The sequence below is a fragment of the Lactuca virosa genome, chromosome 9 (genome assembly GCF_052849685.1).
Source record: "Lactuca virosa cultivar CGN04683 chromosome 9, Lactuca_virosa_CGN04683_v6, whole genome shotgun sequence".
Lineage (NCBI taxonomy): Eukaryota > Viridiplantae > Streptophyta > Magnoliopsida > Asterales > Asteraceae > Lactuca > Lactuca virosa.
Window position 1 is genome coordinate 132,358,360 of NC_136434.1, and position 27,482 is coordinate 132,385,841.

At 35.0% G+C, this 27,482-nt stretch overlaps 1 protein-coding gene across 1 annotated transcript; it reads right to left on the reverse strand.

Annotated features, from left to right (window-relative positions):
* Positions 1-18,185: 18,185 nt before the first annotated feature.
* On the reverse strand, positions 18,186-27,482 carry LOC145135550 (uncharacterized). The gene is made up of 5 exons (XM_079069810.1): positions 27,374-27,482; positions 26,296-26,505; positions 25,354-25,560; positions 18,868-18,999; positions 18,186-18,749 (listed from the first exon to the last, which is right to left on the reverse strand). Exons 2-5 carry the CDS (start codon positions 26,494-26,496, stop codon positions 18,255-18,257), a joined length of 1,035 nt encoding a protein of 344 aa, XP_078925936.1. The 5' UTR covers positions 26,497-26,505; positions 27,374-27,482; the 3' UTR covers positions 18,186-18,254.

A 27,482-nucleotide genomic window follows, 5' to 3' on the forward strand; every position in this document is an offset into this window, starting at 1 on the left:
AACTGAGGAATTGATAAAATTTTTATAAAGAGAAATAATTTTTTTAAAACGAGTAAGAGTTTAAAGAGAAAACGAGACGGAGCAGTGTGTACAATCAGTCAGAGCCCGAACGGTGATTTCCTAATATACCATTATTTGTTTATATTATGAGATATTTATGAGATATTAGAGCTGCATGCTAGAGGATAGGCTAGGTACATCAGAAATTAGGGCTAGAGTTGCCTGATTCATGATGCCTTAGTCTAGGGTATGCTATTGATTGATGTTATATGTTATTTTCCTTGAGCATGTGCTGAGTGGGAGTACCTTGTGGGAATTTTGTTAGAAAGAATTCTGAGTAGAGGGATAATCTAGGAGAGATACCTAGATGAGCATAGAAGGAACCTACTGAGAGAGTAGTCTGATATTTGTGAGAGATAGAGTACTTGTGAATTAGGATCCTAGGAGGAGGACTTGGGGTGACTACGATTTGGTGTGGAAGGTAGTATTGGGCCCGTACTACTGAAAAGTACCGGATCAGTATCCGACCCAAGTAAGAATCCTTAGGATACTAAGAAGCATGTAGGGACAGGTAATCGAGTATGAGTATGATTGAACGAGTCTCTGATGATTTTCGTGTTGCGTTTCAGAAACATCATGGTGGGTACACGCCACAACCCCAAGAGCAGCAATGTCAGTGACGAGGAGATCCACAGGATCATTCATGAGTAGGTGGCCGCAACTATCCGAAAGGCCATACCAGAGATGTTCGGGTCTATTAAGACCTTGCTTATTGAGACATTCGACGAGCGAGACACTACCGTTATGGAGGTTGCTGCTGCTGCAGCCACCGCAGCCGTAGCTGCTACTAGGCCACAGGGAGCTGACTCGTTGTTATTTTGGGAGTTCAGCAACACGAAGCCACCAGAGTTTGATAGGACACAAGATTCGATTGCTGCCATGAGATGGATATCCAACATTGAGGGATGTTTTATACATGTGCGTGCCCAAATCACCTGAGAATTCGGTTTGCACTGAACCAGCTTCGCTTGGGAGCGAATGACAGGTGGAAGTTCGTGACTACTAGTTTTACTCCTGCAGACCATGCTGCAATGACATGGGAGAGGTTTACACAGTTGTTCTGATATGAGTATGTTCCCCCGGTAGAGAGAGAACGGTTAGTCTAGGAGTTTCTGTCTCTCAAGCAGAAGGCATAAACTGTGACTGAGATCACAAGGATGTTCCATGAGAGGGTGTTGTTTTCCCTGAGCACATGTCTAATGAGCAGGCACGTGTGAGCCGATATCTGAGCATACTGAGGAGGAATATACGGGAGTTTGTGGCGAACTCATCATACCGGACATTGGCTGAGCTTCAGACCAATGCCAGGAGGAGGGAGATTGACCTAGAGTTGCAGACCAGAGAGGAGGAGGAGTCTCGAGGTAGAGACTGAAGACCAGTACATTCACAGCCGGCGACAAAGCGGGCATAGCTCGCTGATACGAGAGCGGGGGGACAGAAGGGCCGCACTTGTGCCAAGTGCGACAAGATTCATGAGGGATCATGTCGGGCTGGGATTTGCTACAAGTGTGGCAAAGAGGGACATATGGCGAAGGACTTTCCTAAGGGATTTGCAGTATGCTTTCACTGCAACGAAAACGACCATCGGAGGGCTGAGTGCCCTCAGCTCACCCAGGGATCAGCCTAGACTTCTACTCCTGCTGCCTTGCGCGCTACTGATAGTCGGCCGGTGAAGGCTGAGGCTTTGAGGGCTCGTGCGAAAGCTTTCCAGTTGACAGCGGAGGAGGTCCGTGCAACACCTGATGTCATGGCTAGTACGTATTTTCTTATTCATGTTATTTTGAGATTTGTTTATTCTTATATTGGGTTGTATATAAGTACTTTTCTTGTGAGTTTTGTGCCTGCTTTGGTATTATTTGACTCGGGTACGAGTCGATCTTTTGTGTCCTTATCCTTTAGCTATCACATTAGTGTCAGATGTGAGGCATTGAGTCGACCATTGAGGGTTTCTTTGGTGTTCTTCTTCTTCTTCTTCTTCTTCTTCTTCTTCTTCTTCTTCTTCTTTCTTTCTTTCTTTCTTTCTTTTCAAAATTTGAGACTTCAAATATGATTTTTGGATCTAAACTACCTCATCACATTTTGGAATTTGAACATCACAAGACTTTGGTACACAAACTTTTTGAGTTTCGTACATTTGAACATCTTGAATAATACGCTTTCTGTAAGCAACCATTCTTTCAAAAACATCTTCAGAACATGAACAATCTTCTGTTTGAGTTCCAATAGAACAAAATACCATTGTTTTCACTATTTCAGAAGATTTGCTTTGCGATTCACTATCTGAAACACCAGATTCTGAATGTAAGGCTTCTGAATCACAAGACTTTGTAGAAACACTTGACCCCCCTCAACAAGAACATCTGGAGTCATCTTTTTCTTAGAAACTTGAAGAACTTCATGAACTTCATCAAGAACACCAAGAAAATCTTCTTTTTCTTTTCTTTTATTTCTCTTAATTATGTTGTGTTTTCTTCAGAAGTAAATATTCTATGATAATGGAAAATCGCTTTAACAATTCTTTATCTTCGCCTAAACGATTACTTTCAAATCCACCACAAGAAATCAATGTGAAATCACCAATCTTCTCATCAACATAGAGATTATACATCTCAGTGGCTTTCTTCAACATAGATTGACCATGAACATCCCAAAACAAATATCCTTCTTTAAGACGAAACTTTGGATCTGTAACTTTTAATCCTAGTATTTTAATGAGATTTAACACCTTATAATCCGCCATTAAATCTTCAACAAAAAACAAAACTCAAAGAGAGAGAAAATAGATCTGATAAGATTTGTAGAGAGAGAGAGAGAAAACGGATCTGAGATGATTTCTAGATAGAGAAAACATATCTGAACACAAACATGAGAATAAAATACAAATTTCTTCTTTTATTTCATTTTCAAAATTTGATTAAAGAACAAATCAGATGGTAGAATGTGTAGAAAATAACATATCTGAATTGAGTTTTGCAAAAATAAGAGATGTTTCACTTTTCTCTACAGAAAACATACAAAAGTTGAAGAACAGAGTGAGATTCATAAAAACAATTTCGACATATCTGATCGATTGTTGCAATAACCGTTGAGATCTACAAGAACCCGCTCTGATACCACTTGTTAGGAACAAAAAAAGAGATGACGAATCCGAAATCTAAAGAAGAATCATGAATCAATCACCATAAAGTTGCAAGTAATCTTGTCAAAGGTTTTGTATATTTTTTATTTGGAATGGAACATACAATGAAACCTTTACTGGAAAAAGCTTACCTAACTAGCTAAGCTAATGACTATATATTGGGAAAATAAAATATTTATCAAAAGTACAAAACCCTAAATAGTCTTCCATAATTAACAGAAATGCCAATTCTGTTTCAATATCTCAAATACTCAACAATCTCCCATAGATGTTGCAACGAATGAAGACCACTATTTCTAATCTTCTTGGCATTTCTCCCCCTAAATTGTGAGACTCATCATTATGTGGTCTTCAAAGAGAGAGAATCAAATATTATCTTCCAAATGCAAACTCCCCCTTGAATAATACCCCCTTCCCCTGAATCTTCAACAAATACCATGGAGAGAATCCAGAAAATTTAGAAGAATCACCAACAACCTACTCTATCACAAAGAGAAATTTCGCTTATAACCTACTATGTCATTAAAGAGAAAGTTTGCTAAAATGGATCTTCAAAACCCATCAAAATTGAATAAATGATGAAATAAATCATTTTTGGATTTTCGGGATTTTTTGAAATTAAAAACAGAAAAAGAACAAACATCTTTTTGTGTTTTTCGGTTTTTGAGGGTTAGACAAAAAGAAAAGAATAAGAAACAATTATTAGAAGGGTTTGTAAAGAATAAGACCAAGAAAAAGATAAGAAATGAAAATATTTTGGGAAGAAGGGGTAAAAATGGTAAAACTCCATGACAATTGTAAAGAATTTCATGGGGTAGGATCAGACATTTTTGAAAAGATTAGGGACCAAAAATGAAAATTTAACCCATCATTCTCTATTGATCGGAGAAAACAACGATCTTTCACTATAGAAAGTCGAAATTAGAATTGAGAAAGACAAAATCCGAGTCTCGGAAGATGAACAGTAGAAGATTGAATTCAAATTTGGAATTCAATTTTCTGAAATACGATGATTTCCGATTTTGATTTTCAATGGCAGATTGAGAAAGCGAGACCAGGAATGCGAATCATTCCGAATATAAAATCAATTTCTGAAACGAGTGTGATATATGAGATGATCTAGTTCCGATTCCATATTTGTGATTCAATTCCGAAATCAATCTTTCAATTCTGATTACGAATTAAAAATAGTTCCGATTTTAGAATTTGGAAATCGATTTCCTGTTCAAGTCCAATTTGCGATATCCAATTCTGAGACTAGATAATGATTTCTCAATTCTGATTTTGAAGTTGAAGTTCTGATCAAGTTATGTTTGGATTAAGATTGCTTGAGTTCCGATTCAGTACGAGATCATCGTCTCAATTGCGAAACCACAGTCGCATAATAATTCCGATCAAACATTTAATATGTGACTGCAATTCCGAATTTGATCCTTGAGACATGAAAGTTCCGATTTTGACCCTTTTTCAGAAAAGTTTGACAGCTTGCATCCTCCTTTTTGCAGAAATGTCAGATTTCAACCTCAATTTTGGCAGAAATTGTCCCATTTTCACCCTTTTGACTGAATTCAAGTTAGATTCCCCCCCCCCCCCCCCCCCTCTTTCAGTCTAAGGCGATCTTTCTTTACTGTATCTGTGGGTATAAGGTACCAATGCTGACCCATTATTTTATGCTTTTAGTATGATGATGGTCTTTGTGATAAATTTATGTTATGCCTGTATGTCCTTGATATCTCTGTGGCTCTTTGTTATGATCTTATGTGGTAGTTCTAGGAGTGAAATAGACCTGATAGTGGTTAAAAGAGATGTAATGACCCAAATTTTTCAAAGAAATTTTTCATTTTAATTAATCAAACTCATTTGCATAAATCACGAAATCCCAACACAATTGTTTTCAAATCCACAAACATAAAATCTTATTTTTAAAACATCAGAGTGTTCCCAGACCATATAAGTGAAAGAGAGATAGAGTGCACGCCGCGCCATCTTATTTTTAAAACTTGGAGTGAAATAGACCTGATAGTGGTTAAAAGAGATGTAACGCCTTGCCTTTGCCCTTGGGCTCAGATGTACCTGAAACAAATCCACAAACGGTAAGTTGAAAGCTTAGTGAGTCCCCTAGAGCATACCTCACACAAGCCACATATCACATTAGCTATAAAAGCTATCTCTACTACATAACACATATCGATTAGCTATAGTAACTACCTCTACCACATATCACATGTCAATTAGCTATGAAGCTATCTCTACCGTTAGCCACAAGGGCTATCTCTACCGTTAGCCACAAGGCTATCTCTACCATCAGCCATAAAGGCTGTCTCTACCATTAGCCAAAAGGCTATCTCTACCATTAGCCACAAATGCTATCTCTACCGCATATCATGCATACATACATAGCACAACTCTACATATCAAGTAAACCAACTAACGTAAAATGCGCCGGCCTTGGTGCCTTAGACCCATTGGTATGGTGAGAAAACTCACATTTGGAATGCTGGACTGGTACGCTGAATTCAGATATATCCCACGCTGCCTCTTCTCAACTACCTATAACCAGCAAGTGATTCACTTAACACTATCCCATAAATTCCCTCAGAGTCAACCCTGGACAAAGTCAAAGTTAAGGTCAGCAGTCAATGTTGACCTCAACTCGTCAAGTGGAACCTGCCACTCGTCGAGTTCCTGGCATCACTCATCGACTTGCCGAGTCACTCGAGAGACTCGTCGAGTTCCTTGATGTTTACGGTCGTAAAATTCCAACCGAACACCCTTGACCGTGAACCCATGGCCATGAACCTTCGACCGTAAACCCTTGGTCGTGAATGAGAAAACCCTCTCGACTCGCCGAGTCACCATAACGACTCGACGAGTTCTCTCGTATTAGGTCCTTTCCAGTGGGATTTAACGCCTCAAACTTTAGATCCATAATCTCTTAGTGAAGATGTCACGTAAAGTTGCAAACTTTACGTGCATGCAAGGCCTCATATGGCCAAGACACCAAAACTAACCTTCAAACAAGGTTTTCATGCATGGAAAGGAGATAAGCTAAATAAAAGGTGCAACTTTATGATATTTGGGACCTAAGGAGGTCCAGATCTGGAATCATATCCTTGTGATAGGTCCAGATCTAAGTTTGCTTCCATCTCTTCAAGGTTGACCATAATTTCCAAAAAGAAATCAAGGCTTAAGGTAGCAGATTGATACCTCAGGCAGATGCCCAACACGAAATAGATGCTTGTTCTAACACTCCTCCCTTGATACTTCCTCTTCAAGCTTGGAATCCTCCCCAAAATCTCAAAGATAAGCTCCCAATGGATCTTACTTCACACACTAGAGGGTTTGCGGCCGTGAACGTCCTTCTATGGTGTTGAGGGAGGCTACTGGGGCGGATTTTGACGTTTATATAGGGGGCAAACCCCAAGACTAAGGTTTTCTTAAAACAGCTTTGACTCGCCAAGTCGGGCCTTCCGACCTGCCGAGTCAGTTCCCACCCGCGTCCAAGATGACACGACCCTACTCGACGAGTTGATCTCCCAACTCGCCGAGTTCATGCATAAAACTTCCCAAATTGGCAACTTTCCAACCCATACTCGAACCAGGTGTTACAAGAGACTGAAGGGGTTAAAATATACCCAATACCGGTTGAAAGAGACCGAAGGGGTTGAAATATACCCAATACCGGTTGAAAGAGACCAAAGGGGATTGCAAGCACCCATATATGCTTGACTGTTATATATGTATGTTATGAGGTATTTTGAGGGAACTCACTAAGCTTTGTGCTTGTGGTTTTCAATTTATATTTTAGGCACTTCCAGCTCGAAAGGGAAGGATCCGGCTTGATCGCACTGCATCCACCTATGATTTTCTGCATCACATGATTTTGGGATTTTGTACTCTGATAACATGTTATTATTATATACTATTTACTGTTTATTATGATTATCGTATGTTTGAAATGAATTTAGAAAGAAAATTTTCATCGGAATTTTCAGGATGTTACAAAGCCCCCCAAAAAAAAGACTTTGTTATTATTCCAATAGTTTTATCAATTTAGTTATGACATTAGACACCTATTTCCAACAATACGTTTGAAGTAAGGGGGAGACTGGGCATATTCATCGGATATACACAAAGTAAAAAAGGCTATTGAATACTTGATTTAAGACATAAGATAATCATTGTTACTAGGAACGTTAAATTTGTGGAGAATACCTTCCCTTTCTTTAATGATTAAAAAAACAATAGCGATGAAACAAGAGAAGATAAGTTTTTAGATAGACCAATCCAAGGAAACAATGAGGAAATATAAGATTAAGATAATCAAGATATACCGCAAGAATCAAATCATGTAGATAATATGGATCGACTTACAACTGATAACCAAGATGAAGTCACCACCGATCCAAACACAAGGATAGAGAGCACGCCTGAAGGTTCAACAGAAAATATTGTTGAAGACATGACTGTTGAAATACAACCGACTGAAGGTCAAAAAGAGAAGATGAACAGGTCAAGACCTAATCATTTTGATGATTTTGTTGTAAAGCTGCCCCCCTTCGGTAGGCCATGCACCATGTAACGCCCGTGTTTCTGGCTAAGCATTAATCAAATGATGTAATAGTTAGGGTCAACAATTTTAACCTATTTGATGCAATGACGAAGAGTTATTTGAGTATTATGTGATTTACGTGTAAATTATGTGCAATATACGTGTTTATAACGATATAATAAAATAAGAATAAAATACGTGTCTAAAATAAAATAATAATTAGACCAAATATCTTTGAAGAAATCTGAGGTAGTCATAACAAGGATTCTGAAGATATAAGGAACACTGAAATCCGTCTTATAACGAAGAAGTTATGACCCGTCGAAGTTTCGCGATTAAACCGATTTTTGACAAAAAATAGTTTTTAGCTTTAGCGATCTGAAAGAAAGTCGTAGTAGACGTTGAACTGAGAGTGTGCATATAGAGAACGTCCAAATCTGAATTCATTTAAAGAAGTTATGATTTTTCTAAGATTCAGCGTAGCAGTGTGCAGCTCGGAAATTAAATTTTAGATAGATTGATTATTAGCCGACACAATCTAAACAAGAATTGAATATCTCGTTAATAGGAGCTCAACGATATAAAGACATTCGAAAACGGATGTCGGATGACAAAGTTATGAATTTTTAACAGAATTTAACTATCTAAGCCTGTTAAAATATGAATTTAAAAATAAAAATCAAAATTAGCCGATGGAGTCTAAACAAAAGTTGTTGATCTCGTCGATAACTACACGTGGATATAAAGAATGTCAAAAACTGAGCTCGTATGCGAAGGTTAGGGATTTTACAAGATAATTAATTTTCGGATTAACAAGAGGGCGACACGTGTCGCGGTCAAGCACCACACCTTCCTCTCCAAGCCTTGCGATATGATGTTGACACATGGCCCCCAGTACGCCCTGCGTAAGTTGGGTATGCCCTGCATACTTGACCATTTGCAGCCTATAAATAGAGCTCGAAATTCACTCTTTTCTTCACACATTACCATTACTTCTCTTCCAAAACCCTCCCAAGGTCCCAAGACCTTTCTTCAGCACTTCCTAGGTGTTAGTAGCGAAGCTTTCAGTTTAGAAGTTCTATCCACGCAGAGTCTGGTTTCTCGCTAAACCACCTGTAAGTTGAGTTATGATTACCGTACTTTAAGTATAACTTATGTTTATGTTCATTATCATTATTATGAACCTATAAACAATATTTATTAGTGATTTTAAGTCGTTATACTAATTGATCTACTTACGGGGGAGGTGTCTAGAATGATCATGTTAGCTTACTTGTTGGATTTCAGAAAAGCTATACGCCGAAATGATCCTACCTCCCCCCTGTCTTGCCTGGCTAATCCTTACTTGATAGATCTTGAAGTTGACTTTGAATTAATGATGAATCTAGACTAATATTTATTCGCAATAAATATTAGACTAAGACTTAGTCATAATGATACTAGGTTACGTCAAAGGAAAAGACAGTTGTTAGAATTGAAGCGTTGTTCGAATTTTGAGTCGTCACTTTAATAAGTCAGTGCATAATTACTTTCATCTTACACATAGATATGAAGTATTTAAGATAAAATACATGCAATATGTGCTTATTATATGTGTTCCTGATATCTATGTTGGATGAACGATTTATACATGTTTTACTTGATTTAAACTGTATATGTATTTTATACTTATAAATATGTTGGGTAAATATGGGTAGATGAAAGATGATATAGATGATGAAAGATGAAGGATGACATAAAATATAAGAGGCATTGACTTTAAAGATGATCCAGTCGTCTAGTGGAAGATAGATGACGACAACAAACTATTCTAGACAGTCCAGTGGAACGCTAGCAGGCTCACAACCTGTAGGTGTTTTTGAACTAAGTGTTCACCAGGTGTACTCCATCCCCCTCGTGGTTGCCTTACTGATATATTGTTGAGGAATCCCTAAGCATTATTTTCTATCCCAAAGATAAACCTTAGGATAGGCCCCTTTAATTAGATGCTCTAGGGACATAAAGTAAGGATAACGGGAATTGGTAATCAGGTTGAATGATTTGATAAAAACAAAGAATTTAAATATTATGGGTTGCAAACCCTATGTGCTCACCAGGCTCTCAAGCCTAACCTACTCAATTTCTTGTATTACAGGTAGTGGCACAAGAGCACATGTGTGATGATTAGATGAGAGATTTATGGATTATAGTCTAGTAGAATAATAGATGTTTGTAAGGCCTATGTTATTTCCGTTTATGCTTATGTATTGTATTGACGATGACATTCCAACGTTTTTAATATAATTAAAATACATTTTTTCTGAAATGCTTTTATAATATATTTATCATATTTTTGGGAACAAATTCTACAATATTATTCTTCAAAAGGATACTCTAATTTTAAATAAAGCATAAACAAATCGGTCTTTTCTGGCCGTGAAATTGAGGATGTCACACATCACATATTACCAATCAATAGTCCTCTACGGTACATCATCGGGTCAAATTTATCTCTTATAAGAATTTTTCTGATTCACACAAAGCTTTTCTTTGTAGCAGTTTGCTCAAACTATGAGCCGAAACACTTTAACCAAAATATGCAAGATACCAAAAGGAGGGAAGCCATGCAAAAGGAAGTAAATGCTCTTGGAGAAAATGGGATGTGGTCTCTTGAGGAACTACCAAGTGGGAAACATGCAATAGACTCAAAATGGGTCTATAAAATCAAGAACAAGCCCAATAGAGAGACTAAAATATATAAATCACGACTTGTTGTGAAAGGTTTCATGCAATTGGAGTGTGTGGATTTCCATGACACCTTTGCACTGATATCAAAACTTTTTACTGTTTGACCTTGCTTGTTGTAGCGGTAAAAAGGGATTGGATCATATAGAAACTCGACATCAACAACGCCTTTATGTAAGGGGATCTAGATGAAGAGGTATAAATGAAGATACTTCAAGGGTTCAGTAAAGAAAGTGAAACAAAAGTGTGCAGGTTAAGGAAATATGTTTATGGTCTTCAACAAGATTCACGTAATTGGTACCATAAATTCACAAAAAATTTACTTAAGATAAATTTTAAACAAACACATACGGATCAATCATTCTTCATTTACATGCGCTATGGAAGTTTTGTTGCATCGCTCATCTACATAGATGATGTTGTGATAGTTGGGAATGATTGGTAAAAAATACAAGGAACAAAAAACTATCTAGGAAAACTATTTAGCATCCGATTGGACCACCATATATCTTCTGTGATAATCAAGCAGTTAGACACATAACTAACAATCTCGTTTTTCATGAGAGAACCAAGAACGTTGAAATGGGTTGTTATTTTGTTTGTGAGCGAGTTGAGTCAAAGGAGATTCATCATATGCATAAACATCATGTTTTTTACTTGTTTATAAAGACCTCAGGATCACAACATCTTCATCTCTTATTAAGTAAGTTGGGAATTTGGAACTTGCATGCTCCAACTTGAAGGGAGGGGGAGGGGGGTAAAGGCATTTAAGAATCATTATCATAATTATTATCGACTCCTATATTTTAGTTTCTTCAATTATATTTTTATTTAAATCCAGTTGTTATCTTCTCCTTTCCTACGTTCCAAAGGAAACTATTGTATTTATATCCCTTTGGTGATTTAATGAAAGTTAAGCTTTAGAAGTATTATAATCTTTAGGTTTTTGGCATCAAAACATTGTTAGCAATGATGGATATATATGGAATGGCTGAAAGAACGACTGGAAGATAAGGAGGTGAGTATCTCAACATATACCTAAGGGGAAATTAATAGCCATGGCTATTGCCCCAATCATGCGTATCTCTTGGAGCTTGGATTGACTAATCAGTTTTTATGCAATGAGTGTCATAATTGTTGACACACACTAGTATTCTATGTCAGACGCATTGTTCATTTCTACACTCATGAGTATCTTTTGGAGCATGGGTTGATTTTTTCAAGATTGTTGCAATAGCAGTTGTTGCAATTGTTGTCATAATTGTTGGCACTATTTATATTATGTGTTGCATGCCTTGGCTATAATTGTTTGGATGTTCCTATATGACTTTTTCATCTGAAAATTCCCATGTTTCTAATAGTCTCCACTCTATGAAACCATTTATAAAATTACATCCTTTTATTTCTTTTTATTATTTTTTTTTTCAAAACTTGTATCATGAAGTTGAGGGGAAAAGCTACACCATATCAGAGAAGATTCTTGTTTGTGTAATGTATTGGATGTCCCACAGAATGCATCGTGACCTAAGTTTGACCCTCTAAAATTCAAGACACCAATAGTTGTTGCCTAAGCTACCAGAAGATAATAAAAGTGTTCGGTTTCCAGGCTTGGTGGACGTATCACAATATGACAGTTACTTCATTTGCATAGATTTTATGTGTTTCTTTTATAATTAATTCATGCAAAAAAGAGCGCCTTCAAACTCTTCCCATCAATTCCCAACTCTTCACAATTTATTGTCATTTATTTTCCTTCGTATCATATAAAAATTAAATAGTGTGCAATTATGGTATTTTTAGTATATTTGGGTTTACATGATATTCAGTTATGAAGTTGTGATGTGAGAGGAAGGCTAATATTGTGTTGCTCTGTTTCGTGGGTGAGAAGTTGAGGTAGCTATTAGAAACTTGATGGTAAGTAAAAACCTAATACCATCTTAATTTCTTGTGTTGCGGTTCTTACCATGACCTTTTTCTTTAATGAAGTTCACATTGCGTCAAACAAGACAACATACTTGTTTTCTATGCAAGCCAAGCCAGAAATAATAGTGGATTCTAGAAATAAAATTTTGGAGTCGGGGAATTTGTTGACGTCAAGATCGACAATTTTTTTATGGTAGATAATTATTATGTTTATTATCCCTTTAAATATGGCATGTCAAAGTCAAAACCTATTGAAAAAACCCTACAATTGTTGTCTTCAATTTTCTTCCTCCACATCTCTGTTGTCTTGCTGTTCATCTTCTTCATCGACCCATCATCGTATACTATTCTACACAAAGCCAGCAAGCACAGTGCGATCTCCTCTGCAGAATTATCTCTTTTTCACTCGTCTCTCTTTATAACAACCGATTATTTTTCTCTTTCTCTGGAATTCATCTTCACGCTCCAAAAATCACCACCGACATCAAAATTGAACCACCATAAGCCACCAAAAAAAACCCCACCAATAAACCTAGCGACACCATAGAAACAACACCATCACATGCTATCCCCAATTGATACAAACAACATTGTTGCCGCAACAATAGAGGAAACCGACAACCATAGCACCGCCACTGTAGCAACGACAACTAATCTTCACAATCGAAGCTAAAAACAGAGAAATTAAAGTGAAAACAAGGTGCTTGGGTTAAATATTTGGATGTTTATATGCCTATGTTTAATACCTAGTTTATGTTCCCCATTGAAATTCACATCACGTTTGTGTTTTAACTTTTAGATCTTCTAACAATTTTCTCGTATCTTGTTACAAACTTATGTGATAATCATGATTTTAATTGTTATACTAACTGCAGTAAGCTACGTTCCTATTTGATGGATTATATCACAAATAACTCCCTTAAAATTAAAATCATAGAAGTATTGAAAAAGAACTATATGATGAAAATAACAAAGATTATAATGGATGGAGGTTGTGGTTATGTTCATGGCAACTCAGTGTGCACTTATATGCGTTTGTCTACTCTTATTTTATTATTTTTAATTATTTGTTTTGAATTTTTGTTATATATCTATTTGCATTTATTTCGTTGTCAAAGAAATTGGTAGGTGCGAAACACAAAAGCTTTAACTATCATTTATAGTAATGAGTAATTGTATGATGCTATTTTATTTACTCAAATAGCTATGCTTAACTGGCTGGTAATACTATTTCGGTTACAAATATAGTAATGAGTAATTGTACGATGCTATTTTGGTTTAGTCAAATCAATCTGCTTAACTTGTAATACTAATGAGTAGTGCATATTATTCTTTCATAATGACTTAAAGAAGGAATCAAAGATTGATCGTACAAGAGAAAGACTTGGAAGTTTGAATAATATTCTTTCAGAATGGATTATTGTTTTTGTTAGATTTTGATATTTTTTTTTCTTTTTAGTTTTTAAACAAACTGCCATTAGTGAGGAACAAAAAGAAAAACATGCATACCGAGAGTGTATTCAAACCGGCAAATTCTTTCAGAATGTGAAAACACAATATTATTTTAGATTGGAAATTTTTATGTTACTTTAATGGTTTTACTAAAATGATATTTCATTTTAATTTAATCGGTTCACATTTAATGTTATTTGTTATGTCGTTTAATAAAGTATTTACCTTGATTGTTCGTTAAGAATCACATTTTTCGATACTTATGATGCCATTGTCAATTAATCTCATAATATTTATGATTTTTTATTCTTTAAGAATAATTATATAACTAAATACAAATATTCATTCCATAAAAACTATGCATTCATTCTTTTCATTACTTATACTAGGTTATACAATAAATAATTTATATACAAGTATTCAGTATAACATATTTCATACACATATTTCATTTCAGCAAGACTACATATTTCATAAACATATTCATTCCAACATAATTTTCTATTGTTTTTTTTTTCTGAATACTGCATTTATATACACATATTTCATTTCAAAAAGACTATATTTTACAGAAAAATACATTTGTCAGCAACATCCCATTAAGAGATAATAACAAACTATAACATATTCTAATAGAATAATAACAACTAACGTATTCTAACAGAATGTTAAATCTATCAAAAACATTCCAGTAACACAACAATATCTGACCATATAATTAAAAAATACATCAACATATCCATTATTCAATATAACCAGGAATTATACATAAAAAAGCTTAATAGTTTAATACTAATTTTTTTCAGAAACATCTCATCAAGACTTAGTATTAAACTATAACTCATTCTAACAGAATTGCCTTTTAACAATAAACCACATCATCATTCGAGAAAATAAACAATGCATCAACACAGCCATTAGATCAAAACAAATATTTTGTTAGAAGATATAAGATGAATTCTTGCAACCACCGATTCAAAACGTCTAAAAGACAAAGTATTTTTTCAAAACACTAACATAAACCAAATTTATGTTTAAATAACCTAAAACAAAAAGTTCATATACTTTCATGTCAATATGTATCTTCAAAAAACCAAACTACCACTTCAAATGCTTACCGACGACCCTTTGCTTTTCTATTTTTCTTCCTATTTTCACATGACTCTTGAAGAAGCATAGTTTGTTCCAAAATATCAAGCTTACGAAACACTTCAAAATTTTTAACTATCATACTCTTATACTTGTTGAAGTCGGTTGTCAACATTCTTGCCATGTATTTTGTTCTTAATTTACCTATAGCACTCACATCAGCAGACATTTTACCTGTAAGACCACACTCTTAACACCCTTCATTTCCTCCCATGTAACTTTCCATATGTCTCATAAGGTAGATTCCACAATCTGTTTCAGGATTTTCTACTTGCCAAGATATGTTCATTACACGACCCGCCTTAAAACTTAATGCTTTTGCCATTGGATGATGTTGTGATGTTAAGTAGTTGCAAAACAGTTTTTTCTGTCATTGAATACAACAAATACATCAAACATAGTATACACATAGTTGCAATTCTATCAGAACAAAAAAGATACTAACATAAAATAAGCATGCATATACAAAGTTTAATTCTACCAGAATATCATAAATGTCACTTTGATACCTAATCCACTAACCATGGAAATACTCACATTCATATACATATTTGCATTCTACAGCGTATCCTACATATAAAGTCTATGATTCTACAAGAATTGTAAATGTTTCACTTTTATTCATTATTCGAACAGAATAAAAATATACTACCATAAAATAAACATACTATACACATAGTTGCAATTCTAATAGAATAAAAAGATACTAACATAAAATGAGCATGCATATACAACATTTAATTCTACCAGAATATCATACAGGTCACTTTGATACATAATCCACTAACCATGGAAATACTCACACTCATATACATAGTTGCATTCTACCAACATATCCTACATATAAAGTCTATCATTCTACAAGAATTCTAAATGTTTCACTTTAATTCATTAATCATATACAAATTTTGATTCCAACAGAATTTATTCTAACAGAATATCAAACATTCTTGCAAAACAAGCTCCATAACTAGTTGATTCTATCAGATTATTAGGTTTTGATTTTATTATTTATTTATTTTTTTGTAAATATCACAGCGGAATCTCATAACTAGATAATTTTCTTAAGGAATTAAACCAAAATCACAACTTCTAGTTGCAAAACACAAATCATACATGCATAAATCAGTCTAACTACATTTATTACAGTAGAATACATATTTAAACTCAATAAACATCCACTTCAATAAAAAATCGATACCTTCAGGTTTCGAACAGACATCATAATCGTCATCATCAAGATTCAACATTGTCTCTACTGTGTTCATGAACTTGGACTTGAATGAAGTCGATCTTGTACTCCACATTCTTCAAGAATACAGTTCACAGAAAACCCCCAATGTCTTCTCCATCTTCTAGGGTTTAATGTCGATATTTATATTAAATACGTTCACAGAATCTTCCGATTTTGAAGATTGATTAAACAAAATCAGAATATGTTTTGATCTCCGATAGAAATGGGTTATTGATTTTGATTGTTTGTGAGATATTTGGGATAATCGGGTATATCTGTTAAAAAATAAACGAAGGTTTCCTATTAAAATGAAGGTAATGTATGATACTACCCTTCCATGCGCGGTCATTTAATGAAATCCTATTACTTTGTTTTTTTCTATTTAATTTTAAAGGAAAATCACTTTATTAATTTAACACAAATGATTGGTCTAGAATCATTTACACATGCACACAATACTTAGCAAAAACAAAATAACCTAACCCTATATATATATATATATATATATATATATATATATATATATATATATATATATATATATATATGGGGACGGTTCACTTAAGATTCTAAAAAAATAGAAATATTAAGATTTAACATCAGTCACATGTTTTACATTTGTCGTTGTAACGCTCCAGTGTACTAACAGCAGATGTCTATAACTAATCATAAATGATTATATATATATATATATATATATATATATATATATATATATATATATATATATATTATGAGGAGTTTATGTTTTGGAATACTTTTTTTTTTCAATCAAAATATGTTAAAGCCATGTAACCAGTCGTCTTCGGTGTAAATAAAGATATAACCATGAGAGTGATATTTGATGTTTTTAGTAGTTGATAGCTTCGTAGTTTTTGGTTTCTTGTAATTTTAATATTTTTTTTGTATTAATTTCATGGTAACCAAGTTTTGGCTTTGTACACAATATTTGATGTTGTAGTAGTACTCAACTTTTTCTTTTCATCCTTAGGAAATTTCAAAAAGAGTAAAGAAAGATTATAAAATATTAAGACCATTCTGTATACCGGCCAATAGCCGCTTCGTGGTTGACATGGCCACGGTCGTGGTCCGTGCACACCACCCCGACCAGTCATGGTCGGCCATTATCGTTGCAATTTGTGGTGGCGAAGACGAGCCAAGACGACCAATGGGGTTTGATTGCTTATTTTGACATTCTTTCATTTGTTGCGAGCTGCATCCTTATGTTGGGGAAGAAGACAGTTTTTCAAGTATTGTCCAACGTCTTTGAGGTTGAGAGTTCAGACATGTCTATTTAGGGGTAGTTTACGATTAGATTAGATTTTCAGTTCCAAAAATAATATTGGATAAAGGGGAATGAATGAAGTGAAAGAATTTTAGCGAATCACTAAGGAACTTGAGGATCCAAAATGTGCAAACAATCAAAAGCATCCCTCAATTTCGAAGAAATCGCACTTCTCTTCTGCGGATTTTTGGGTTTGATTTGATTTTCTTTATCAAAGTTTAAATTAATTAAATCAATCACTATAGTGCCTTATGGCCTTCCAAAAAGTATCCAACATTTAAACACATAATTCAATAGTTTAGTACGCACATAATCATACACAGTTACACATACACACATACATATATGTGCTACATAGATAGATGGAAATAAAACTCTTTAATTAACATCCAAACAAAGTATTTCATTTTCTCTATCTATATAAGACTAAGGCCAGAAACAAATTTATCAGTTAACCGTAACTATTTAAACATATCCGACTATTATATTTATCATATAATATAAGAAACGGCAATACAAAAGTGTGTAACCTATAAAAACAAGTCAAATTGTCAAATTGGATTGTACCACACTAGCAATTCAAACAAAATCACATTTTTACGGTTAAATATAATTCCACAAAATGATATTCGTTGCATTAATAAACCATTAACCCATAACTACTTGACATGATTTAATATTTATAATACCAATACTGTGGCTCAGGCGGATACATGGCGGCAATGGATTTTAGGCGCTACTCCTCAGCCATACATCCAAGATATAGTCCCAAAACGGTGGCGGCAAGTGTATATGGCGCGGTGGCTTTTGGCATCAGAATAGCATTAACGGTGATGGATATATATGGAATGGCTACAAGAACAGGTGTAAGCCAAGCAGGTACGCGATTGTTGTGTTCTCGACACATACCTAATGGGAAATTAATAACCCTGGTTATTGCCCCCATCATGAGTAACTTTTGGAGCTTGGTCTGACTTATCAGATCTTGTGCAATGACTCTCATAACTGCTGCCATAAACTCGGATGCCATGGACATTGCCACCCTCATTAGTATCTCTCGGAGCATTGGTTGATTTTTCAGGCTAGCTGCAATGGCAGTTGTTGCAATGGTTGTCATAACTTTTGGCATGCAATTATATTCTCTGTTGGATGCTTTTGCTACAATTGGTTGGACGTTTCTATATGACCTTGTCATCCGACAATTCCCATGCTTAATCCGGTAGTCTCCACTCTGTCACATCATTTATAAAATTGCTCGTTACGTGCTGTTTATTTTTTATTATTATTTTTTTTATCAAAACTTGTATCATGAAATTAAGAGGAAAATAAACATGTGGAAGCTACCATACCTGATAAGAGTCTTGTTTGTGTAGCTTCTTATAGAATGCATCGAAACCAAAGTTTGATGCTCCAAAATTCAAGACACTAATAGTAGCTGCCTTTGCTGCCAAAGGATAATAAAAGTCTTTGGGTTCCCAAGGCTGATGAACGTACAACAATATCACATTAGTTCATTCCCATCTAAGTCCTAACTTTTTACAATTTCACCTCATGTATTTTCCTTCGAATTTGGCATATAACAAATAAATAGGGTCTAACTACTATAGTGTTTTCAGTATATTCAGGTTTACATGATATTCTGTTGTGAAATACGAAGGATCCGAATAGACTTAAATAATATTAGCTCAATGCGAATGAGATCAAAAATTATCAAAGCGTAATAATCACAACGAAATACGAATAAAATAAATAGAATAGAGACACAAGAATTTACGTGGAAACCCAAATCGGAAAAAAAAACCACGGGCGGAGGAAGCCGAGAAACAATTCACTATAATTTGCAGTGTTTACAGGGATTATGAAAGAGATTACAAATAGAGTGAGAGGGCTAAAATATATGGTGGTGTATCAGTATATATATATATATATATATATATATATATATATATATATATATATATATATATATATATATAAAGTTTTACTATATATATATATTTGATTGTTGGGTTAATTTTGTGGGTTAAGTCTCTCTGGCTATTTATAGCCAAAGAGGAGAATATAAATCTAATGTGAAAACAAAAATGCCGTCCAAAAAACTGCTGCGCCTCCATTCCGTCCAATTTCATTTTCAATTTCATATTAGATTACTATTCATAGTCAAACTATGAATAGTAAATGATAAGTTACGGAAATAACCCCTGAACTATTTGCCACTTGCTAATTTTGGAGGCAACTTTTCCACAATCTCCACCTTGACATCAAAATTAAGCAAGTCATGCTTTACGATTAGTCAAAACCTTTAGCTCATCAAACTCTAAAACTTCCATAAAAAACTGCAATTTTGTATAGAGAAAAATTGTTTCCGGAAAAATAAATAATAGTTCCTCCACCACGAGCCTTCAGGCTCAACTGCGATCAGAAACACCCACCATGTCCAAACATAATTTGAACTTGGCTATAGGAAGACTTTTAGTGAACATATCAGCGGGATTATAATCTGTATGAATCTTGTCCACAACACAATCACCTTTTTCAATGATATCCCGCACAAAATGATAACGAATATTAATATGCTTTGTTCGGTCATGAAACATTTGATCTTTACTCAAGAAGATAGCACTTTGGTTGTCACAGAAAACTGTGGTCACCTTTATTCTATCATCGAGTTCTCCGAATAACCCCTTCAACCAGATATCTTCCTTAACTGCTTCTGTAATCGCCATGTACTCTGTCTCGGTAGAAGACAGGGCAACTGTAGACTGTAACTGGGCTTTCCAACTAACAGCACAACCATTTAGTGTAAACACATACCCTGTAATTGATCTTCGTTTATCCAAATCTTTTCCATAATCTGAATCAACATATCCGAACACCCCAGTGTTAGATTTGCCAAAACGTAAACACATGGAAGACGTACCTCGTAAATAACGAAAAATCCACTGTACTGCTTTCCAGTGTTCTTTCCCCGGGTTCGCCATGTATCTACTAACCATGCTAACAGCATAAGCCAAATCAGGGCGTGTGCAGATCATAGCATACATTAAAGATCCAACAGCACTAGAGTATGGAACACGTGCCATGTAAGCCATATCAGTCTCATTAGTAGGACTAAAAGCGGATGATAGCTTGAAATGAGCTGCAAAAGGTGTGTTGACAGACTTTGCTTCGTGCATATTGAAGTGTCTTAGGACTTTCTCAATATAACTTTTCTGAGAAAGATGCAAGATCCTAGACTTCCTGTCACGAATAATTTCCATACCTAAAATCTTTTTGGCAGCTCCTAAGTCCTTCATTTCAAATTCAGCTTTCAACTGGTCTTTTAACTTCTGAATCTCCTTCATATCTTTTGCTGCAATCAACATGTCATCCACGTACAAGAGTAAGTAGATCTTTGAACCATTGTCACCTTTCTTGAAATAAACGCAGCTATCATAGGTGCACCTGCTGAATTTGTGACTGGTCATGAAAGAATCGAACCTCTTGTACCATTGTCTAGGAGACTGCTTGAGGCCATAAAGAGATTTGTTCAACTTGCATACGTAGTTCTCCTTTCCAGGAACTACAAAACCTTCAGGTTGTTGCATAAAAATCTCTTCCTCAAGCTCACCATTTAGGAAAGCTGTAGTGACATCAAGTTGTTCTAACTCAAAATCGTTAGAAGCAACCAACCCCAACAATACACGAATGGAAGTATGTTTGACAACTGGGGAATAAATGTCAGTGTAATCAATACCAGGAATCTGACTGTAGCCTTTAGCTACTAACCGAGCTTTGTATCTTGGTTTATCATTTGGGTTGACAGGTTCCTTGAGCTTATAGACCCACTTGCATTTAACTGGTCTCTTCCTTTTCGGAATAGGAACTAAATTCCAAGTACTGTTTCGCTGCAAGGATTCCATCTCATTTTGCATAGCGAGCATCCAATCATTTGAGTCTTCAGATTTGATAGCCTCGTCATAATTCGCAGGCTCCGTTGCGTACTCAATATTATCAGCAACAATAAAAGCATAGGCAACTAAATCAGATTCAGCATACCTCTTCGGAGGAATAATCTGTCTTCTCGGTCTATCTCTTGCAATGCTTTGAGTAGTAGCTTGTGGTTGTGAAGGTGTTGAATCTTCACCAACAACATGCTCATCCGACGAAGAAGAATCTTGATGCTGATTTGTACTCTGATTAGTGGTAGGTGAAGTAGGAAGCTCCACCTCCATTTGAGCATACTCTTTATTTGCTTCGGATGATACATCTGATGCATCTGTTCTTTTAGAAGAGTCAGCAACTGGTTGAATCATAGCAGACTCATCAAAAGTAACATCTCTTGAGATGATAATTTTCTTCAAATCAAAGCTCCATAACTTGTAACCCTTTACACCTTGATTGTACCCAAGAAAAACGCATTTGATTGCTCTTGGTTCTAGCTTCCCATTGTCAACTCGTGCATACGCTGGACATCCGAATGGTTTTAAATCTGAATAATTAGCAGGTTTACCGGACCATAACTCAAACGGAGTTTTCTTCTCGATTGCTCTTGACGGTGATCGGTTGATAACATAGCAAGCAGTCGAAGCAGCCTCCGCCCAAAAAGACTTTGGCAATTTGGAATTAGAAAGCATACACCGGACCTTCTCCATAATGGTGCGATTCATCCTTTCAGCTACACCATTTTGTTGAGGTGAATGGACTACTGTGCGATGTCGAGTAATGCCTTCCTTTTGACAATAGACATTAAACTCTTCTGAGCAAAACTCAAGTCCATTATCCGTACGAAGATACTTTACCACCAGACCTGATTGCTTTTCAACCTGAACTTTCCAATTTCTGAAGGTATAGAAAACGTCTCCTTTATGTTTTAAGAAGAAAGACCACACCTTCCTGGAGAAATCATCAATAATAGTGAGCATATAAATAGCTCCACCTTTTGAAGCAACTCGAGCCGGTCCCCACAAATCCGAGTGAACATAATCAAGTGGTCCTTTCGTTGTATGGATGCCACTTGCAAACCTCACTCGTTTTGCCTTACCATATACACAGTCTTCACAGAAATCCAAATCAACAATCTTTTGTTGACCAAGTAAACCTCTTCGACTCAATTCTGACATGCCTTGAAAACTCATATGGCCGAGTCGAAGGTGCCAAAGACGGGACTGATCTGGATCAGAAAGAGACTTTGAAACAACAGCAGCATCACTCGAAATTGTTTGACCGTCAAGAAAGTAAAGATCTGAGGTTTTTCGTTTGGCTCTCAGTTTGTCGGAGCCGTCTTTGAATACCCTGAGAACTCCACCTTTACCAGCAAACTCGTATCCCCTTTTGTCAAAGGAACTGAGAGATAACAAGTTTCTTCTGAGGTCAGGAACATATTTAACATCCCCCATGGTTCGAATAACTCCGTCAAACATACGGATCCTGACTGAACCATGTCCAAGAACTGGACATGTAGTATTGTTACCCATCAACACATAGCCCTGGTTAACCTTTTCAAATGTGTAAAACCAACTTTTGTTGTGACACATATGAAAAGTACAACCAGAGTCGAGTATCCAATCACCAGTGGAATCCAGTTTATCTGAATAAACTGTCAAAAGTTCTCCAATACCTTCCACCTCAGCTACATCGGCTTCACCCGAAGTGCTAACTTGTTTACCATTTGCTGCCGTCTTCTCTTTTTCTTTATTCTTCAACTTGAAGCATTCTTCAAGCACATGTCCCTTCTTGTGACAATAGTTGCAAAACTTTCGTTTGCCTTTTGATTTGGATCTGGTTCTGTTGGAAGATTGAGAAGTTCTACTTCTCTCTGTTGTTCTTCCTTTGGCATTCAAACCTTCGGCTTTAGCATCACTTGAACCACCACCAGTAATATGCTTCATCTTCTCTTTGGAATCCAAAGCTGTATAGACTTCATCTAAAACTAAAGTGTCACGGCTATAGATAATAGTATCACGAAAATGGCTATAGGATTCTGGCAACGACGACAGTAAGAATAAAGCCAAGTCTTCATCTTCATACTGAACATCCATATTCTCTAAGTTATTTACTAACTCTTTAAATGTGGATATATGTTCAGTTAAAGAGCCTCCTTCAATCATCTTGAGATTGAACAACCGTTGCTTCAAATGCAACTTGTTTGGTAAGCTCTTGGTCATCAACAGTTGCTCCAACTTTAGCCATAAAGAAGCCGCTGACGTTTCTTTTAGAACATCTTGCAAAACATCGTTTGACAAGTGCAAACGAATCTGGGATAAAGCCTTCAGATCTTTCATCTCCTTTTCTTCTTCGGTCCATGTATCAGGCATCTTATTGAAACCCAATAGCGCTTTGTGTAAATCCATCTGAATGAGAATGTCTCTCATCTTTACTTGCCACAACGGAAATCGTGTGTTACGATCCAGTAGTGGAATATCGTATTTTACCGAAGACATGATTAATTACTTGATAAAATGATCCCAATGAGCTAATATTACAACCCGGATGCTCTGATACCAATTGTTGTGAAATACGAAGGATCCGAATAGACTTAAATAATATTAGCTCAATGCGGAATGGGATCAAAAATTATCAAAGCGTAATAATCACAACGAAATACGAATAAAATAAATAGAATAGAGACACAGGAATTTACGTGGAAACCCAAATCGAAAAAAAAAACCACGGGCGGAGGAAGCCGAGAAACAATTCACTATAATTTGCAGTGTTTACAGGGATTATGAAAGAGATTACAAATAGAGTGAGAGGGCTAAAATATATGGTGGTGTATCAGTATATATATATATATATATATATATATATATATATATATATATATATATATATATAAAGTTTTACTATATATATATATATATATATATATATTTGATTGTTGGGTTAATTTTGTGGGTTAAGTCTTTTTGGCTATTTATAGCCAAAGAGGAGAATATAAATCTAATGTGAAAACAAAAATGCCGTCCAAAAAACTGCTGCGCCTCCGTTCCGTCCAATTTCATTTTCAATTTCATATTAGATTACTATTCATAGTCAAACTATGAATAGTAAATGATAAGTTACGGAAATAACCCCTGAACTATTTGCCACTTGCTAATTTTGGAGGCAACTTTTCCACATATTCAGATATGTAATTTTTTACAAGTTATGAGTTCAACATTTATAAATATATTCAACATGTTATCAAATTTTGAAGTACTTGTTTTACAGTTGGACGCGATATTTTATATTTTATCAAACTGTGAACTAATCGGCATACAACATACCTAAACAAAATGCCATAGAATGGAGCTCGAAAGGGAACGTGAAAACATAAATGATTCTAAGGAGTTTTTACTATTTAATTATTTGTTTGGGTTTTAATAATTAGTCATATTCTTTTATATTGTAGATGTTGGAATTCCAAAGTCATGTAGGACACAAGGAAGACCAATTGAGTAGGACTCACGAGGGTTTGATCATATACAAGGAAATTTGTTTCCTAGTCTTATTCTACAAGTTTGGTAGTCTAGACTTATATATGTATAGATAACGAGTTATGTTTCTATGCTGTAAAAAAAAATTGAGTTTTGAGTTAAGTTTCACAATAAATTGGATAGTTATTCCATCTCTATTGTGTTTTATTTTTTTTGAATTAGTGATTTGAGTAGTCTTAGACAACAAGGTTTTTAAGGTATTGTTAGTCAAAACTTCCGCTAATTAAGGAATTAATAGCATTCACATGCTCGGATTTTCAAGGTGTGACAAAGTATCATTCATTAAAACTGTAAACGTTTTGATTTTTTTTTTCAAAACGATATTGGAGAGAATTAAGAAACATGAATGTGGAAGAATGAAAGGTATAGAGACCATACCTGAGAGGAGACTTTATGGGATGACTGTTGTGGAGTTTTGTGAAAAATGGGAGCTAACCTCTCATAAAATGAATTGAAATCAATAGACCCTTGTTCAACCTTCACCTTTTGGAAAAGTTGCAATTGTCTCATATAAAGTGTATCGAGATTACTAAGATCCATTTTAAAGGAATTCTCGTCATATATAGAACATACGTTTCCCCATTCCTGATGAAAAACAACGTATAAAGTTAGTTCATTTGCATAGATTTGGAGTACTTAATGAAAAAAAGAACATTTGTGTCATCAATGTAATATTAAATAATATAAATATTGTAAAAAATAGGAAAAAAACAAGGCGTAAATAATGGTTTATGAATTAAAATAAAGGATGATGATCCATACACAACATTTTTTAGCCATACATAACAAATTATGTTTTATTCAGTTGTACAATCAGTATAAATGGAAACATCCTTCCTCCCATTCAGCCACAATCATAAAGGATCTCAACTCATTACTAAAGTGTCGAACAAAGTTGTCGATAGGAACATAACAATATATAGTTTCTACTTTCAATGTAGTAATAGTTTATTTAGCTTTTTAAATAATATGAAGTTTTCTTTAAGACTGTTGCTTTCTATTTCCTTTGGGGTAATTGCTCGTATTATATTTTGAAATTGGGAAACGGGTACGATTTAGTTTGATTTACATTTTGTATTTTCAACTTTTTTTGTGAACATGCCACTAACTATGACTTTCTAACCATGAAATTATTTAATTAGGTTAAATCATTTAGACTTGAACAATTTAGATGCTATCGTCTGGATATCGACAACTTTGGTGTCAAGACACTTAATTCTATCATTCATTCAAATCTCCCACGATTTGGTTTGTTTTTATACTTTATCACGATATTGAGAGAAAAAAAACATGTGAAAAAAATGAGAGTTGCTACAATACCTGGGAAAAGTCTTTATGTATCTTCTCGAACTTCCCATTGTATGCATCAAAATTCAAGACACTAATAGTCAACGGTGCTAGTGCTTTTGTAGATATAGACCGGAGTGTTTCCTTCACTTTTTTTGGAAATTGCAATAATCCTCCATCCCTAAAACCCATTTCAATCTGAGCTTCCCGGAAGACACAACCTTTTGTTCCCATCAAACCCTACTAGTGGAAAACAAAAGAAATAACAAAAATAATTTATCAGTTATCAGTTAACAAAAATAATTTACAGAAGTAACAAAAGAATTAGTGTATCTTCCATATCTTACAATCACATAAAGGGAAATATAAAAAAAAAAAAAAAAAAAAAAAACTCAATTACTACTCCGGGAAGAGCAAAACTTTAAATTCTGAATTTTAGCATCAAACCCCATTTAATCATCCAGGTCATCCAATCCCCCATTCAAAACCAATTTGTATCTCGAACTCAACAACAGTATGTTATCAATCCTATAGGTTTCAATAGCAATAGCTACAATCTACCTATATGCTTAGACAAATTAATATATATGTTCATTACCTTGAAGTCTTAAACTATTTAAGCAATTTTAGCCACCATAAATAAGCAAAAGAAAACGAAACATGATAATAGCTACATTGCGTGATCTTTTAATATTAATGTCGTGTTTCAATGCAAGTTCAGACAATTTGATCACTCCTAAATTATCAACAACGTTCTCATCCAGAGAGAGAAAGTCAAACACACAAAATCAAGAATCAAAACAATTTAAGAAAACATTACGAAGAATCAAACATAAATTTAAACTTGTAGCACAGTTAAGAACATTAACAACTAACAAGAGTAAACTCATATTTGTGCTAGTTGCATTCAGACAAAACAAGAGTAAATTTAAATCTGATCAAATAAAGAGTGAAAGGGACAATTTGATCAAATAAAGTATGCAATACAGAAATCAGAAACATGATTAGTTTGATCAAATAATCTTTAACAAATAAAAAGAACTTAGAAATTAGAAAGAGTGAAAGACACATCAAAGAGAGAAATAGACAATGAAATAAATAAAGAAAAAACCTAAGAGCCTGAGTCAGAGATGGAGGAGTGAGCGGTGAGGGATCGCCAGGTGGAGTCGTGGAGGTCGGACGAGGTCGTGAGCGGTTAAAGACAAGGTCGTAAAGGTGAG

Excerpts from the sequence above, each read along its gene's own strand:
- LOC145135550 (XM_079069810.1), bottom strand. The coding sequence starts at position 26,496 with ATGGGAACAAAAGGTTGTGTCTTCCGGGAAGCTCAGATTGAAATGGGT. Across the intron at positions 25,561-26,295 it reads TACATAAAGACTTTTCCCAG|GAATGGGGAAACGTATGTTC; the intron begins GTATTGTAGCAA and ends GTTTTTCATCAG. Across the intron at positions 18,750-18,867 it reads ACAAACAAGACTCTTATCAG|AGTGGAGACTACCGGATTAA; the intron begins GTATGGTAGCTT and ends ATGATGTGACAG.